Genomic DNA, 13,925 nt, shown 5'->3' with positions numbered 1-13,925 from the left:
AAATCAGTGGTGTCCTAGAAAAACCTGCAACCATTCTGACCCTTCCCTCCCAGATTAATGTGTGGATTGGGGCTAAGTTGTCCCCTGGCTCTTCTACAGAATGTTCTGGTGCATTTCTCTGCTCAAAAGAGAGAGACTATCAAAATAAGTTTAGAAACGTGTATGTGCAAAAATATGTGTTTAAAATGTTTTAAAAGCGTGGATTTCAAACATGGTTGACTGTAGAAAAGGGACAAGACAGATTTATGCATCAACAAATGTGAAAGAGGCATGAACTGGAACAGACTGATTTGCCTACTCCTTTTCACAGTGTTGACAGAGTAAACACTCAGCCATGCCTTTCAAGAAGCTGACTCTGGGAACATGAACTATGAACAGATGCCACCAGCCCGTCTGTAAATACGCAAAACAAATGGGCCAAGCCTGCATCTGAGTCTTAGTACTGGTCTCTATGAGAGTCTGAAACAAGCCTTCTTGGTGGCTTTCCAATCCCTTTGTACGACAGCTCCCACCCCACCCCAGTCTGCACTGCTATTGGGTAACAAAGAATTTTGTAAAAGCTTGACAGCTTGCTCTTGAAATGCAAAGTGGAGAAGAGGTGGGTGGTGGCGGGTGGCGGGTGAGAATATTTGACCCTTCCCTCACCTGTTGCTGAGGCAAGTCCCTTCCTGCAAAACTATAATTCCCCCAGTTCAAGCATGTTTAGTTCATGAAGTTGCCTTTTTCTAAATGAAAGATCCCTGGATATCATAGCTTTTCCTCTTAGAGAAATTGCTACATCTGCCTGATTGTTTTAGATGCTTGTAGCAGATGCCATGGTGGGGTGATGCCACTCATTTGACCTCCAGTTGGTTGCATCACTGCTACATAATGGGATGGAGAGCTGGCAGCAAGGTCAGCAAGGTGCAGACCATTGCAGTGTTCCAGGCAGTGTGTTTGCACCATGCTGAACTTGCCACTGCCTCTCCCTTCCCCATAAAAGGCAGGGCTGTAATGAACCAGAGGTCAGATGAGCATCATTCCCCTCGCCAACCATGCTGTCTACTACTGATGGTTGCCAATATTTTTGCAACTTTTCTAGTTCTTTGATATCCTGATCTGTGTGAGGAGCCCTGAAATGTCACTGTAGAGTATTTTTAAAGCCATCATTTACTATGCAACACAATGGTCTGCAACCAATTATAAATCCAGTAACCAATATGCTACGCAATGGCCTTGGAATTGTAATGTTTACACCTGTTCATAGCCTGGTTTCAGCAAAAACAGAACCAGTCAACAGAATTAATGAAAGAAATCCTAGGCTATTTATATCCCTATTCGCAGAGATAAACAATATGAAATTGAGATGTTCCAGCTCATACTGCTGGCTTTTCAAACAACAGATCCATAGTGTCACATCTTCTCTGACTCAGGGCACTTATTCACACACAGCAGTTCTATGGCAACAGTACTTGGATTCAGCCCAGTGTTCTGAGAAGAATGGTTTTGTCCTTGCAGCTAAAGCTCAGCATGTTCTTCACTGTATCTACTTTACAGAAAGATTTAAGTTTACTTCTGTTAAGTTTGAGCTGGTTGTCAGAAACATCAAAAAGTAGAAAGAAATTGGATGTATAAATTTATTCTGCAGCAAAAGAAAGATGTTGCTTCCAGCAGGAGCATCATGTCAGCAAGCAGCAAGGCACTGCCAATTTTAATGAAAGTCTTTTAGTCGAAATCCCATTTGCAGCTCCCACAGTCATGAGAAGTGCTTTTCTCTGTGTGAAGTTCTGGAACACAGCACAAGGCAATGTTAAGTGATTGAAGAGAGCAGCTGCAGAACAATACAGCCACTTCGCAAGCCAATAAAAGGTTCCCCCTAAATGCCCCAAGCCAGAAAGGCTGATCCACTTGCAGAAGAAGTGGGCTGTACAATGCAAAAGGCCATTCTGCATTGGATCCACAACACACAACAGGAACTTCAACCCATAGCTGTCAACTTTCCCCTTTTTTAAAGGGAAATTCTCTTATTCCGAATAGGATTCCTCGCAAGAAAGGGGGAAAGTTGACAGCTATGCTTCAACCTGATTTACTTCTTTCTGCACCAAAGAGAGAGACTTCTAAATGGATACTAATGTTGGGAATACAAAGTCATGTCTTCTCTTCAATGATTCTTGGAGCCGAAGCCAGCCCACCCAAGAGTCGAGGTGAAGCACCCACCTCAGGCAGAAGTGCAAGAGGCGGTCCTCCACCCACCCCACCACTTCCACTGTCGAGAGGGAGGCTATCCAGCATGTGTCATAGATGTTCATCTTCCCTGGCCTTGGTGGAGAAGACAGGTAAGCAGCATTGTTTTGAGGAATGCCCTGGCTCCTGCTGAGTTCAGAGAGAGCCGGGGCATTCCTGAGTGCCACGACATTCCTGAGTGCCACATTGCCATTTGGCCTCAAACACCCACCCCCAAGAAAGAATCCAAGCACCCAACTCCCCCAGAGTTGTGCACATATCATGCTTGCTTCAATTCAGAGAGCCACAAGCATAGCAAAATTCTGTGTGCACCCATTGCTGCACTTGTGAGAGTTTCACCCTTCTGTCCAAACGCCTCCCTCCCCCTCTCCCTGCACTGAGGTCATTAGCATCTAGAGCTGTCACAACGTCCTCCTTTACAGAGCTCTGAAATGTTTCCTAAAAGCTGTGCGTATGTGCATTTGCAGGGAGGGTGTAATTTGCAGCAGACAAATTGCCCTTCAGTAGACATAAAAATGACACAGCTTGAATGATCTGGAGTGTTTTAAATGGATACTTTAATGGCAATTCAAGGAATGTTCAAAGGCACATTTCACTAAATTACACAGATAAGAGGCACAAATCGTATCTACCATTTTACAAAGGTAGTTAATGATGAGAGGAGCACCCAACAGACTTGGATACCCTTATCACCAAATTGTCAGTTATCTACATACCTGTATAACATTACCTGAAGTAAATTGTCTTTTCCGGGAACCATTGGTCACATTACCATTGGACATTAACAACATAAGAAAAAGCTGCTGGATCAGGGCAGTGGTCCATCTAGTCCAGCAACATATTCTCACAGAGGCTAATCAGATGCCTGTGGAAAACCCACAAACAGGACCTGAACACAAGATATGTGTTCCTTCCTCCCTTCCTGTGATTTTCAACAACTGGTATTCAGAGGAATCATGGTGGAGGCAGAGTATAGCCATTGTCGCTAGTAGCCACTGATTACCCGTGGAGTACTGTGTAAGGCTGAGGAGAACAGGGTTTAAATGCCTGTCCAGCCACCATGCTCACTAGATGACCATGAGTCAGTTTCTGGGGGGTAGTCAACTAAGTTTTACTCAGAACAGACCAACTGAAAGTAATGGCTCTAACTCAGTCATGCCCATCAATTTCAATGGGTCTGCTCTGTGAAACTTAGTTTAATTCCATTCACTGTCTGTCAACTTAAGCTATCCCACAGAGTTATGAGAAATAAGGACGCTTAGCAGAATACAACCCATTTTCATTTAGCTGATTTATTTTTATTTGTTTGTGTCAGAAGGGAAACATTTTGTCTAGCTTTCTACACAAATGTGGCTCTACTTCCCTAGTTCCTATTTTTAATTAAGGGCTTTGTAAGTTACTCCTATTTCAAAAATGGCAAAGCAACATCTTATGTGTTCAGAACATAGTGAGGGATTCTATACTTTTTTCTGTAAAGTAGTACATGTATAATAATTACACACATCTCGTATTGTAACCCCACTTTTATTTATAGAGCCTTGGGAATCCTAAATTATCTATCTTGCTAACTTTATTACCTTGCTTTTGCACTTAATGCTAGTTATTTCTCTTTAGTCAAATCCTTGCTGAACCTCATATCTTATAATAGCTACATTTACAGTTGCAAAATTTACAAAATTACAGTTTTGTCATTTTAAATGGCAGTAGACTAAGTACAACAGGCACTTGACAGCATAAACATCTAGTTTAATGAGCCACTAGAGTAAGCTTTTAACATTGATTTGTTCACTGTGAGATTTTAAAAAAAATTAAGTCAAACAGAATTTTCCCAAAAGCATTGTGAAATGTGCAAAGTATCTGTTCTGGCTTGTTCTCAAAAGGAATAAGGCATAAAAGGCCACTGACTTTAATCAATAAAAGTAAGTGAGGAATCATAGAATTCTGGAGTTGGAAGGGACCATGCGAGTCATCTAGTCCATTCCCCAGCTATGCAGGATCCTTTTGCCCAACATGGGGCTTGAACTAGAAAATAGAACTTTTGCTTCACTACTGCTTGATTTTTAAATGGACACTAAAACTCTTTTTGATGTGTTGATACTTCTCTCCAAGAACAACATTTGTTCATTGAAAATATTTATAGGCAACCTTTATGGGTAAAACTCACCCACTCAAGGCCACTTATAAAAGCAACAGATAAAAATACAGTTCCCACGATAAAAATACAATACCCAGCATGAAGGGCGAAATTGAAACATTTTCTTCAGAAGCATTCTCGGAAGATAAGTCCCTTTTTATAGGCAAGAAGTCCAGCCGCAGCCAGCGAGGTGAGGAAAGCAGAACATCCAAGGAACCCCAAGAGGCCTGGGACAGATGGCAAGTTCCTCTCCAAAAACGTGGTAGTGATTGGGAAAGCTGGGACATCCTAGGTAGAATGTGCAGTCATTTTTAGAGCACAGCAATTTCAACAACAAAGAAAGCAACTGTACAATGCAGTTAAACAGGGCGCCAGAAACTAACTCTTGCTAGATGAAAGCTACAAGAAGCCCTATCTGGTATCTCAGCAAATGAGTGAGACTACAAGACTATCAGGAGGTGGAGGTGGAGACAGGTACTATGGGATAGAGATGGGCAGTTTGAGGAGCAGAACAAGAGACTTGCAAAGCACAGGAATAACTTCACACCGTACTTAGCTAACTAGAAACTATTTATGTGCAATTTTTCTAGTGGGAGACTGCAGGGCTGTTTGGGCTTCTGTTGATTAAATATGCCCACCTTGAATGCACATACTAGAAACTAGGCCAAGATTTCCATTTTAAGTTCATGGCTATTTTTCTATCAAGTATCCTCATAATAATATGGCAATAAATTATAGTGATGCAGTCATATAAGCCAGACAATGAAATGTTGTGTTCAGCCGTACAAAAAGAGCATGATAAATCATACTTGCCTTTGATTCTGGTTCTGTCGCCCAAATTTCATTTTTTGAAATCCTTCCCATACTGCACAGTATCTGGAAGACAGAAAATGATATCCCACTAACAGTAATTCTTTTCATCACCATGCAAGTCATGAAGGCAGAAATGAGATAAAGACAACTGAGGGCCATTTCCTGCATTGCACATGGTGTTCAGACACTGTTTCCACATACTAGAATCCCACATTGCAAGAGTGATGTCTAAGATCAGAGACAGATCATACACTTAACTTCCATGCTAACTCTCTTGGCTTCCCAGAAGGTACACCACTGATGTGGTAAGCACCACATTGTCTGACCATCCCAAATGATCCGAATATCAAACATTACCAGTATGTTGGTGGTGCAAAACCAGACCATGTGGAAAAATAAACACACCACAAGGGCAACTCATAATTCAGTAGGACAATGGGGTGAGATACGAATTGGTTCCATGTTTACTTCCCACAAATACTGCAAGCCAGGAAGATTCATAGGTCCAAGTCCTCAATATCTAGCCTATACAAAAAATACCGCAACATATTTACAAAAGAGGTTCAGATGTCACAAGGAAGTTAACTGACACACACCTAATACCTTTATCATTTGAGTCATCTGAAGTGGTTTACTCGATAGCTGAATGGTGCATATTTGACTACTAAGAGCTATTGTTTAAATTAAAGCAGCTGCTCCACACCATTCAAGTCTATTCTGGCTTAATTAGCATTCTGTTTGAAAAAATCCTATTGTACATAAAAACTTTGATTCAGGCATTTCAAGGATACATTAAACAACAATAGCTGGGATTCATTAGCAGCTGATTGTTATAAAAGAATGTTAGTTTCTATTGTTCTTCTTTGGTCCTTCTGATTTGCTGAGAATTCTCTCTTTAGCACAGTGACATTGAGATCTGAATACCAAGAAGACCCAAAATCTCATTGGTACAGCTATATCACTTAGGTCTTTAATGAAGATGCCCAGTGAGTTCTGGCTCTCTTTACCTCTCTGGCAGCTCTCTCTCCAGCTTGCACTGCACCTTCCATGTAGCCACTCCACTGAGTAGCTGTCTCTGTGCCAGCAAAGTAGACCCTACCTACCGGCTGACGAATGACCCTGTAAAACAAACATTGCAACACATAGGTCCCACTTGGTAGGCACTGAGAGCAAAGAGCTTTAGGCTACTGAACAGTAGCAGGCAGTATAGCATCAAATATTCATGATGTTCAACTTTTGCTATTGTTACAGATCTGGTATAAATATGTGTAAATAAATCATATAAGACATTGCAGACTCCACTGTGTCTCATTTTCTCCAAAGGAACATAGACCCTGGTTGAGTGCCAAGACCCTCTTTGAAATCTCATGCACTGCTTGGCAGAGATTGGGGTGGCCAGTAACACTGGGAAAGTTGTTTCAGGGAAGGTGCAAATGTTTGGAAAACTCACAGAACCTTCCATTTCACTGTTCATTTTTTCTCTCCCATTCATGATTACGCCATTACCCTAATTGGCTATTGTTTCAGATGGAAAGGAAAAGCATCTCTGCTTCCCAAATGTGCCACCCTTGACTGTTCTGTTGACAGCGTCATTGTCAATTTGTATTGTGCAGTAAAACTCTGCCCTGCATCCAATTATCACGTCTAATTATGCAGTACTAATTGTTGCAGGATGCGGACTTGGTTGCACATTCAAATGTGCATCTCTGTCCACATTCTAGCCCAAATATTCTGCTAATTGTGATCAGAGCCGGAGGAGAGAACATTGGGTCCAGTTGCCTAGCCAATGGTGACATGCCATCTAACCTAACACAGTGAAAAAATTACCAAGGGAATGAGTGGGTGATGTGTTCTACAAGAAACAAAAATGCTGTATGAAATGCAGCCTTCCCATTTTGCCTCAGCACTAGTAATCCCCAGTTCCAGAGGTTTAAATATATCCAACATCTATTAAGAGGAATCAAACAAAGGGAACTGGAAATATGTGGGCCATTTTGGGGGTGGGAATCTCCAAACTGCCCCCCCTGCCCCCCGCAACTGTCTTCTCCTTCACAGGTCATAAGCCACATATTTGCTAGTAATCTGTAGTTAAGCCCCATGACTGTAATTGAATTGTTTCTCCTCAATGATGCCTAAATCAGGAGCATGTTATCTACAACCTTAAAATAGATTATTATGCTTTTACAGAGCGCTTTACAGCATATTATTATTTTGCCTGCTGGCAATAGCTTCAGTTTTCTGGCATTTTTCTCACTAGGATAGTGTATTAGTATGCCTAAGTGTAGCAGGCTTCATATCTAGAAGGTTTTATAGTTCAACAAATTTCTGCTAGCAACAACGAAACAAGAGTATATTATTAGCTAGTTTTACCTTCCATATTGGCACATAATGCCTGGTGGCAAATAGGCTGAATAGCAGCCACCAGAATATTGTTCGGCACCCCAGTTCTTTTCTTCATAATGCACTGGCTGCAGGAATAAATCAAACATAGTTTTTTTGTTTGTTTTTTAAGGCATTGATTCATGGCAGAATTTACATTGTAAATGCTGGATATTTTTCCAGGTTTCCATTACTGGATTACAGGGAGGTGTGTTAATTTACAAACGGAATACAATTCATATAAATCAGAGAAGGAGGTTATGCTACTACACAGTGCTGACTCAATACTTTGGACTGAGCTGGGTTTCACTGTTACTGGCTATGAACAAGGCTGTGATTTTTCAAGCATTTCTCTAACACAAAGCCTGATTCATATCTCCGAAGAGCCGAGTGCTTTGAAGATTGGTAGGTAAGAGAAATGACTATTCTTGCAGTATGTCTATGAAGAAATGGTAATAATGGAGCAGAACTTTAATTTCCAGAACTTGCATTGTTTTCACATGTTGCAGTCCCATGGTATGGACTCATAGGTTATGCTCTTCAACCCGAGGGGTGGGGTCCTTGGTAGAAGTGACCCCCCTGCAATTTCCTCCCCCCTTCAGGAAGAAGTGAGAGTCTTCATGCAAATGGGAAAAGTCTGCATTAATTTGTTCCTATAAGTATTGAACAGAATCTACTTTTTTCTAAACTTTATTGATTTGGCTTATTTTTATTTACCATATTTTTTGCCCTATAGGACGCACTTTCCCCCCTCCAAAAATGAAGGGGAAATGTTTGTGCGTCCTATGGCGTGAATGCAGGCTTTCGCTGAAGCCTGGAGAGCAAGAGGGGTTGGTGCGCACCGACCCCTCTCGCTCTCCAGGCTTCAGGAAGCTATCCGCAAGCCTTGGGAGCCTGCAGGAGTTCCCGCCGGTCTCCCAAGGCTTGTGGAGAGCTGCCTGCATCCCAAAGCCCAGGGTGCGCTGAGTAGCGCGCCCCGGGCTTCGGGCAGATACCCGCAAACCTGAGAAGACAGATGCGACTTCGCGCCGGGCTCCCTAGGCTTGCAGATAGCAGCCTGTTCTGGGGGCTGGGGTCGGGGGAAGCTCGGGCCCCAGCCCCGCGCCTGGGGGGGAATAATTCCCCCCCTTTATTCCCCCCCCAAAAAACCTAGGTGCGCCCTATGGGCCGGTGCGTCCTATGGGGCGAAAAATACGGTATTTAAATGATTTATATACTGCTTAACTATAATAATCTCTAAACTGTGTACAAGGAATACAGTGCAGAAAATATAAAAATGTGCTACAACTATAAAACCAGACTTCAATTAAAATGTCTTTTGGAACAAAAAAAAAAGGTCTTCAACAGGTATTGGAAGTTCAATGGGGGAGGGGGCCTGCCTGACCTCAGCTGAAAGGGAATTTCATAAGATTGGAACCACAATGCTGAATGCACAGCTCTTGGTGGATTTGAGCTGTTTTCATCCAAGCCATGGGCAGTCGTTAATAGTGACTCCTCTGAAGATTTCAGTGATGGGATACAAGGGATTAGGCAATGCTTCGTAAACAGAGTGTTTCAACAGTACAAAAGAATAATGGCAGTTGCCTTTTGAAACAATGTTCTAAGAGTAATGGTTAACATGTTTTAAGAAAGCATAATTCCACCTCTCAGGGTTGCTTTGGATAGTCTATAAAAAAAGCAAACAAGCTCTGATAATCTTTAGATGTATAGAAATTGTTATGATTGCCATTGAGATTATGGTTGCTTCCACATAGATCCAAAATAAAAGTAAGTTTTACCAACTAAGTTTTGCTCATAGGTAGTCCTATTGAAATTAATAAACTTAATCTAGCTTTGTTCTTATGTAAATATCAATGGAGCAACTCTGATTAAAAGGTAGTTGACTATCACTACATGGTTCTTCCTGCATCAGATCCCCAAACAACATTCCTCAAAGATACCTGCCTCTTTCTGCCTCTGAGATTCTAAGTAATTAAAGGCCATCAAGCTTCTTTTGCTAGTCACTCATTTGATGCAAGATAGGCCCATTAACAGGGACGCGGGTGGCGCTGTGGGTAAAACCACAGTGCCTAGGACTTGCCAATCGTATGGTCGGTGGTTCGAATCCCCCGGGGCGGGGTTAACTCCCGTCTTTCGGTCCCAGCTCCTGCCCACCTAGCAGTTCGAAAGCACCCTTAAAGTGCAAGTAGATAAAAAGGTACCGCTTTATAGCGGGAAGGTAAACGGCGTTCCGTGTGCTGCGCTGGTGCTGGCTCGCCAGAGCAGCTTCGTCACGCTGGCCACGTGACCCGGAAGTGTCTGCGGATGGCGCCGGCTCCCGGCCTCTAGAGTGAGATGAGCGCACTACCCCAGAGTCTGTCAAGACTGGCTCGTACGGACAGGGGTACCTTTACCTTTACCTAGGCCCATTAACATTAATCAAAACCATTCACATTAATCAAAACCATTAACAAGATTGCTGTCATATTAGATAAATTACATTTCCCTATAACAGAAGCACTGCTTTCAAGTTAGATTTGTATTTTGCTTTACAAGGAAAAATAAACAAAAGAACACTACATTAATCAATTACATGCTGTAAAATATATATTTCCAAATAAAAAGAAAAGAATGCTTTTACAAAAAGAGGAGTTTTCCAGCACCTTATTTTGTCTTGCATTCTAATATAATATAGAAGGATCTTCATTCATTTTCAAAAAGATTGTTATCACATACCCTATGTCTAGAAAACTTCCATTCAATTCCCCCCCCCCTAATGATTGTGCTAATTTACTTAACACACCTGTATCTCCTAATTTGTGGCATGAAATTCTGCATTTTTCCCTTATTGATTCTGAGGGGTCTGCTCTGAATATGACTGGATATCACCTGATATTTACATTTAAGGATTTCATTCAGATGGCAAGGGATAAAATAGTTGTCATCTATTACCTTTTCACCTAAGAAACAAATAATAATATGAACACAGACCTCAAATGTTCATATAGCTAAACCATAAGTTGTAATAATTAATACTCCACCAATTTTAGATGCTCTTCTTCCTTACATGTAAAGCTTCTTCTGATCCAAAGACTTTTGCATAGAGTTCACAGATTTTTTTCTTCCTACATGAAGAAGGAAAAGGAATAGACAAAATGTGAAAGCACCCAAATCCATAATCACTAGGTTTTTGAAACTAATAGGATAGCAAAATAAGATTTCAAACAACTATCAAAACCACTGAACAACTCAAATCTTCCAGTGAGTGTATTTACTCAAAAGACTACATTTTTTTGTACTAAACTGAAGTTCATACACAAAGATAGCAGACTTTCGCCTCTTCCAGAGAGAGCTCAGCTTGTTAGGTGACCTTGTCCAAGGTGCTATCTCATAACAACCATGAAGTTAGGTTTGATTGTATGTATCTTAAAAATCTGACTTCTGCATCTTAAAAATGCACCACTATACAATAATAAAGAATTAATTATTGTTAGGGAATACAAATCAGAGATATGTTTAGGAGTTGCTTATTCTTACCTCTCCTCTTTGCTAAGATCTGCTAGTCTAAATGCCTTTCTTGTAAGGATAAAGCTAAACAGGGAGGAAAGTACATGTCAATATTGCATACATAAAGGTACCAACTGGAAAAAAATACATGCCACCAAAATGTAAAAAAAAGAACAGCAATATGCAAGAGCTACATGCAACTAGTTTTTAATATGTAACGCTGTACTGTTTTTAACACTGATTGGGAGCCGCCCAGAGTGGCTGGGGAAACTCAGCCAGATGGGCGGGGTATAAATAATAATAATAAATAATAATAATAATAATAATAATAATAATAATAATAATAATAATAATTATTATTATTATTATTATTATTATTATACTTCAGAAATTGGTAACTTCAATACTGGATTCCTGCAATGGGATGTAGATTCCCTTGTGGTATGTGGAGATTTGTGGGCACAGCAACAAGTGCTGAAAGATAATGTTTGCATGTGTGTGAAATGAAGGACAGAGCTCAGGAAATGCATGATGGAACTAATAGCAAGGCATAAATACATTTTTCTATAGGGTTCTCTAATGTTACCTAGCATACATTCCATAACTTCACACCAGCTGGTCTTGCACAAGTCTTTCTGTCAATATTTCTTGCATCTAATATATAAATGCAGGCTTCATTACCCCATAATAGCAGGTACAGAGTCATCAGGTTTAGTATCATCTAAGGTGATTGAAATTGGAGCCTCTTCATCCAAAATCATTGCACAGCCACAAAAATCTGAAAGGAAAAATAGAATGGCCACCAGAAATACTCAGTGTGGAGTACTATTTCCAGGCACAAATGTACATTTATTTTAACATTAAGTATCCTGTTAGCCATTGCACATTTAGAACTCTTGTGCTGCATAAATCTTCCTGTTCAAACTTCCAAGGAATGCACTTTCTAATCTTAAATTCTTTACAATAAACATTTTTGCTCATTGCAATATTCAAAAACTCATTGATATGCCTCCCTGTCTCCCCTTGTCATATACAATGATAATTCTATTAAACACAGTTACTGAGATAATACACTGCATATCTATGTTGTGATTAATATGAGTTAGAGAAGGAAAGTGCATCAACACTAGTGATTGTACATACTGACAGGATGACATAACTTGTGTACCCAACAGACGAAACTTAGATGCTTGATAACTCCACCCTTATTACAGTTTTACTTGAATGTTGTTAGCTTTCTTGAGCTCTACCAGAGGCAGATTTAGGGCAGCATAACTGGGTGGTGCTGTGGTCTAAACCACTGAGCCTAGGGCTTGCCGATCGGAAGGTGGGTGATTCGAATCCCCATGACGGGGTGAGCTCCTGTTGCTCGGACCCAGCTCCTGCCCACCTAGCAGCTCGAAAGCATGTCAAGTGCAAGTAGATAAATAGGTACCACTCCGACAGGAAAGTAAATGGCGTTTCCATGAGCTGCTCTGGTTTGCCAGAAGCAACTTAGTCATGCTGGCCACATGACCCGGAAGCTGCCGGCTCCCTCGGCCAGTAAAGCGAGATGACTGCCGCAACCCCAGAGTCGTCCGCGACTGGACTTAACGGTCAGGGGTCCCTTTACCTTTAACTGGTTCTGCTACATTAGATGGATAAGCCTAGGGAACGCCGCAACTATGATGTGAATTGAGCAGAACGGAAAGTGAGAGGTGGGGGGGGGGCACAAAATGTTGACCTTGCACAGTGTGCTACTCAAATTTGAAAGGCCAAAGTCCACTCTGTTTTTGTAAGCAGAAAGTGGGATATAAATGAATCAATTCTTAATTGTGCCAGACTGATGCACACATACCCGACTTCTTCCAAAAGGCTTCTTTGTAGTACATCATGCATTTGATAACAAAGCCCATGGGAATACGCTGGATTAACTGGTTTCTTTTTGTTGGTAGTTCTGGCTTGAAATGGATCTTTGTGGTTAAGGCTGGTGGGATGGCACTAATCATGTACTTGCTCTGTAAAATGTAAACAGGAAAACATAAGACACATATCCCAGAAGAGCAACCATGGCAGTTAAAGGCTAACGCTGCTTTGTTAAATGTTGAAAGAGTAACATTTATCGTGGCATAAGCTTTTCATCTAGATTTGTACGAGGAAATGTTACACACTTTTGAGAGATGTTCACTCAGTACTTAAATCATTCTGACATTTACATTTGTACAGGATAAAAGCAGTGAGCACTGTAGTGGCAGTCCAGTGACATAAATATAAAAGGAAGGAAGGAAGTGACAGCGAGGACAGGAAAATGTCAGAGGCTGATGAAGCTCTCATAAATAGATCAATAAAATAGATTTCAAAGATTTCCTCAGTACTGAGAGAAGCAGAGTAACACACAAGGGTGGGGCTGATTACATTGGCTTAAAAGCTATAGCGGACATGCCCCCTATTAAATGCATACTATGTTTTATTCTTATTGGATTACCTTATATGTCTCATGGTTCAGTGTCTCCACAATGACACTATCACCTGAGTGATCAATGTGGATTACAGGCCTCTCCAGTTTCACAGTGCCTTTGAGTAGTGCCATTATCTTCTCTGTTATCTGTCCAGAACCCCCAACAAACTTCCTCTCCTGGGAACACCAGCACCATCAGAGAAATAAGATAACAATGTTGTTATTATTATTTTTTAATGGTGTAGTCCATCTTTAGTTAAGCTTGAGAGAAAAAGACATTGAAATCTGGATTTCCCAAGTAATCAAAATCAGCAAACATCTTCAACATGTGCGTGACCTGGCTGACTACTGGCGTCAGCCCTGAACCAAAACCATATCTGAACAAAAGTATATTAGTTTTCTTCTATGGGATATGGTATCTCTAATACATTTAGTAAAATTATGAAAGAGGTG

General features: G+C 41.0%; 1 protein-coding gene across 1 annotated transcript in view; it reads right to left on the bottom strand.

The window, feature by feature from the left end:
* Positions 1–2,763: 2,763 nt before the first annotated feature.
* LOC308588660 (amine oxidase [flavin-containing] A-like) overlaps positions 2,764–13,925 on the bottom strand; it is a 30,920-nt gene continuing 19,758 nt past the window's right edge. Inside the window, exons 7-15 of the mRNA XM_081197189.1 lie at positions 13,500–13,649; positions 12,873–13,032; positions 11,717–11,813; positions 11,066–11,119; positions 10,596–10,653; positions 7,541–7,638; positions 6,178–6,289; positions 5,171–5,233; positions 2,764–4,645 (exon numbers count right to left, since the gene is read on the bottom strand). Coding sequence (XP_081053315.1) covers positions 4,484–4,645; positions 5,171–5,233; positions 6,178–6,289; positions 7,541–7,638; positions 10,596–10,653; positions 11,066–11,119; positions 11,717–11,813; positions 12,873–13,032; positions 13,500–13,649 — 954 coding nt within the window. The 3' untranslated portion in view covers positions 2,764–4,483. The remainder of the gene's footprint in view (positions 4,646–5,170; positions 5,234–6,177; positions 6,290–7,540; positions 7,639–10,595; positions 10,654–11,065; positions 11,120–11,716; positions 11,814–12,872; positions 13,033–13,499; positions 13,650–13,925) is intronic.

Source organism: Podarcis bocagei, assembly GCF_964188305.1.
Source record: "Podarcis bocagei genome assembly, chromosome: 6".
Classification (NCBI taxonomy): Eukaryota; Metazoa; Chordata; class Lepidosauria; order Squamata; family Lacertidae; genus Podarcis; species Podarcis bocagei.
This window is presented reverse-complemented; position numbering and strand designations above follow the sequence as displayed.